The 5000-nt window shown below is 44.0% G+C and overlaps 1 protein-coding gene across 2 annotated transcripts in view; it reads right to left on the reverse strand.

Annotated features, from left to right (window-relative positions):
• Positions 1–5000, reverse strand: part of LOC143301932 (transmembrane emp24 domain-containing protein 5-like) — a 15420-nt gene that overhangs the window by 2436 nt on the left and 7984 nt on the right. For both annotated transcript variants that reach the window (XM_076616383.1, XM_076616385.1), the window contains exon 4: positions 1986–2131. In XM_076616383.1, the coding sequence (XP_076472498.1) occupies positions 1986–2131 (146 nt within the window). The remainder of the gene's footprint in view (positions 1–1985; positions 2132–5000) is intronic.

A 5000-nucleotide genomic window follows, 5' to 3' on the forward strand; every position in this document is an offset into this window, starting at 1 on the left:
TAGTCAGGCAAGGGGCAATAGGGTAGACTGGGACAGGGTAGACCAGGACAGGTGATAGTGTAAACTGGGACAGGCAATAGGGTGAATAGGGACAGATCCACGTTGTTCATGGAGTGCTAGAAGACAGGGAAGAGGCGATAGGGTACAGTGGGACAGGTGATAGGAAAGATAGGACAGATCCACATTGTTCACAGAGTGCTGCCAACATGAAAGAGGCAATAGGGTAGATTGGGACATGATAGTGTGGATATGGATAGGGTCTGAGACTTCTTCGTCTGGTGGAGCAACAGCTCCATGTTGTTCAGGGAGTGCTGGTAGACAGGGGAGGGGCGATACAGTAAACTGGGGCAGGTGGTAGGGTAGAATGGGACAGACGATAGGGTAAACTGCGACAGCTCCACCTTGTTCATGGAATGCTGGCAACAGGGAAGAGGCAATAGGGTAGATTGGGAGAGGCAACAGGGTGGATAGGGATAGGGTCTAGGACTTCTTCTTCTTGTTGGGGGGACAGCTCCACATTGTTCAGACAGTGCTGGTAGAAAGGGAAGGGGTGATAGGGTAGACTGGGCCAGGGTTGGACTGGGACAGGTGATAGGGGTAGACATGGATATGGTAGACAGGGACAGGTTATAGGGTAGTCAGGGACAAGTGAATATGTGGATCGGACATAATTCAACAAATAAATAATCTAACAAACAGACACATCAACAGATGAATAAGCTAACAAACAGACACATGAACAGATGAATAAGCTAACAAACAGACACATCAACAGATGAATAATCTAACAAACAGACACATGAACAGATGAATAAGCTAATAAATGAACAAATGATTAACTATCATTGAATATATCAATAGATAAATACACCAATAGGTGAATAGATAGATAAATAAATAAGTAAATAAATGAATGAATATATAGATAATGAATAAACAATGAATATATAGATAATGAATAAACAAACAAACATATGAATGAATGAATAGATGAACAAGCTAATAAATGAACGAATGATCAGTCAATGCTTGAATGCACCTATAGATCAATACACCATGAGATGAATAGATACACAAATAGATATAGGAAACGACAGAACAAATCAAAGAAAACAAACAAACAACAAAAAACATAACTGACGAAGACACACAAGCTACTCTTTTTCCTATGGCTTCAGCATTAGATTTTTTTTTTTTTTTTTTTTTTTTTTTTTTTTTTTTTAAGAAGAAAAAAAAAAGCAACAACACGCAAACACATTGAAAAAAAATAATAGAATAAAATACAAAAAATTAATACAAAATAAACATTAACAATCGTTGACATGGACGCCAGACTAACTGGAGCCTTCCTTCTCTCTTATTAAATTTATTGATTTGTTTGGTTTGTTTTTCCTCCTTTTTTTTCTCTAGTTTTTGTCTTGCAAAAAGTATTCTAGTTTCTATGATGATGAAAGAGACAGAACAGAAAAGGAGAAGGAGGAGGAAGGAGAAAGGAGTAAGATTCCATAAAGGATTGCAAATTGAGGAAGGCTCGAGAGAAGGAGAGTGTGAAGGGAGCAAGTGATTGGAAAATAATGAACGAAGAAAGAAAGAAAGAAAGATAGATAGATAGATAGACAGATCGAAAGGAAACAAAAGCAAATGCGCGCGCGCGCACACACACACACACACACACACACACACACACACACATATATATATATATATATATATATATATATATATATATATACACACACACACACACATAGATATATAGATAGATAGAAGGGTAGCGACGGGGACCGTAATGATAATTTAAACATACACATGCTCATGCGCGCAAGATCGAGCACACACACACACACACACACACACACACACACACACACACACACACCATCCGCCCCCTTCCCCCAACTACCACCCTTCCGCCAATCCCTCCGCTCCCTCCCCCCTCTCCACCCCCACCACCCCTCCACCCCCCACCACCCACACTCACATACCGTCAAATTTTCAGCGATGTTTTTCACCTCGTCAAACTCCTGGATGTAGGCTTTCCAGTCGGCCAGCACGTATGTCATGAAGAAAATGTAGATCAGCTTGTGTGTGAATCTGCTGTACGTGTTGTCCACACACACCGAGAACGTGCCTGTTATCAGGACATAGTGTAGTGTAGTGTAGTGTGAATGTAGTGTAGTGTAGTGTTTTGTAATGTTGTCCACACACACTGAGAATGTCCCTGTCATCAGGACATAGTGCAGTGTAGTGTAGTGTAGTGTAGTGTAGTGTAATGTAGTGTAGTGTAGTGTAGTGTTGTCCACGCACACTGAGAACGTTCATGTCATCAGGATATAGTGTAGTGTAGTGTAGTGTAGTGTAGTGTAGTCCAGTCTAGTCTAGTCTGGTCCACACACACTGAGAACGTCACTGTCATCAGGACATAGTGTGAGTGTAGTGTAGTGTAGTCTAGTCTAGTGTAGTCTAGTCTAGTCTAGTCCACACACACTGAGAACGTCCCTGTCATCAGGACATAGTGTGAGTGTAGTGTAGTGTAGTGTAGTCCACACACACTGAGAACGTTCCTGTCATCAGGACATTGTGTGAGTGTAGTGTAGTGTGGTGTAGTGTAGTGTAGTGTAGTCCAGTCTAGTCTAGTCTAGTCCACACACACTGAGAACGTCACTGTCATCAGGACATAGTGTAGTGTAGTGTAGTGTAGTGTAATGTAGTGTAGTGTAGTGTAGTCCACACACACTGAGACCGTCCCTGTCATCAGGACATAGTGTGAGTGTAGTGTAGTGTACTGTAGTGTAGACCACACACACTGAGAACGTCCCTGTCATCAGGACATAGTGTGAGTGTAGTGTAGTGTAGTCTAGTCTAGTCTAGTCCACACACACTGAGAACGTCCCTGTCATCAGGACATAGTGTGAGTGTAGTGTAGTGTAGTGTAGTCCACACACACTGAGAACGTTCCTGTCATCAGGACATAGTGTAGTGTAGTGTAGTGTAGTGTAGTGTAATGTAGTCCACACACACTGAGAACGTCCCTGTCATCAGGACATAGTGTGAGTGTAGTGTAGTGTAGTGTAGTGCAGTGCAGTGCAGTGTAGTGTAGTGTAGTGCAGTAGTGCAGTGCAGTGTAGTGTTGTATTCCATTGTACAGTATTGTATTGTATTGATTTGTATTGCATTCTGTTTTTTCTTGTTTTATCTTCTCTTGTATTGTGTCGCATTGTATTGTATTGTACTGAAATTTTCAGATTCCTTTTTGCGGAATTGGGGCTGCTCTAATGACGATAACGACGGGGATGATGATGATGATGATGACGTGTTATCGTGGTAATAACAATGATGACGACGATTACGAAGATGACGACGACGATGTTGATGACGATAAGGAGGAGGAAAATGACGAAGAAGAATGATGTCATGGCGAAATTGCTCAGAAATTTGGCAAACGAAAAGTGGTCGAACTGATACATTACACAAACATGCCTATGTATGCACATCTTCTCTCTTTAAAAAAAAAAAAAAAAACCCCGAGATGAAGATAATGACGAATACGACGATGACAACGACGACACGAATGACGAGGACAGAGCAAACAATCAACGCAGGTGATGATGTCAGTTGATGATGCAATGACGACGACTATCGGCTCTCACGATGCTGTGCTTGAGTTCTCTCATTTTCCGTGATTTACTGACAGTCGGCTTTTCCACAGAAACACAACTCAATATACCTCACACACGCGTGCAAACACACACACACACACACACACACACACACACACACACACACACACGCACACGCACACACACACACACACACACACACACACACACACACACACACACACACACACACACACACAAACATACGGAATTTTAGCGAAATCCTAGCTGTAATAATATATTCCAATTTTCTCCCGACGGTCTAAAAATCTTAGCTATCAGGGAGCATGGCGATTTTTTCCAATCAAGTTGTCTGTGTGTGTGTGTGTGTGTGTGTGTGTGTGTGTGTGTGTGTGTGTGTGTGTGTGTGTGTGCACGCGCGCGCGCGCGTGTGTGTGTGCGTGCGTGCAAGCGTGTGTGCGTGTGTGTAAGTGTGTGTGTGTGTGTCTGTGTGTGTGCGTATTGATTTTCCTAAAGTAATATGAATGGAAGCAATTATTTTCCATTTGATACAATTATATGGCTTGGACGATCTACATGTTTTCACTGTTGTATTCTTTACTTCAGTCATTCATTCATTCATTATGCCCATCGCTCCTGGTGGAGCACAGGCCATCGACGACCCCTCGCCATCGCACTCTGTTCTGGGCTGTTCTGGTCATTCCAGTCCAGTTGGTCCCTTGCTGCTTCAACTCTGCCTCGGTATCTCGCCTCCAGCTGTTGCGAGGCCGGCCTCTCTTCCTCTTTCCCTGCGGGTTCCAGGTCAGGGCTTGGCGTGTGATGCTGGACGCTGGCTTCCTGAGGGTGTGTCCGATCCAGCCCCACTTCCTCCGCAGTATCTGCTTGGCCACTGGTTCCTGTCCCGCTCGCTCCCACAGATCTTCGTTTCGGATCTTCTCCTGTCATCGGATCTTGTAGATGCGCCTCAGACAGGTGTTGAAGAATGTCTGAATCTTCTGCTGCATCGTCTGTGTTGTCCGCCATGTCTCGCATCCGTAGAGCAGAATTGACTTCACATTGGAGTTGAAGATGCGGAGTTTGGTTTTCATACTGATCGCTCCAGATGCCCAGATGTTCTTGAGCACGATGAAAGCTGTTCTTGCCTTGCCGATTCTGGCTGTGACGTCTCGGTCCGTGCCTCCCTGTCGGTCAATCACGCTTCCCAAGTAGATGAAAGACTCCACCTCCCTGATGGGCTCTCCACCGACTGTGACTGGTGTGTTGGCAGTGGTGTTGATCTTCATCAGCTCGGTCTTCTTCTTGTTTATCTTGAGCCCTGTCCTGGCTGACATGGTCTCCAGGCGAGTGGTTTTGTCCTGCATCTGCCTGTGGTTGTGTGAC

Source organism: Babylonia areolata, chromosome 28 (assembly GCF_041734735.1).
Source record: "Babylonia areolata isolate BAREFJ2019XMU chromosome 28, ASM4173473v1, whole genome shotgun sequence".
Classification (NCBI taxonomy): Eukaryota; Metazoa; Mollusca; class Gastropoda; order Neogastropoda; family Buccinidae; genus Babylonia; species Babylonia areolata.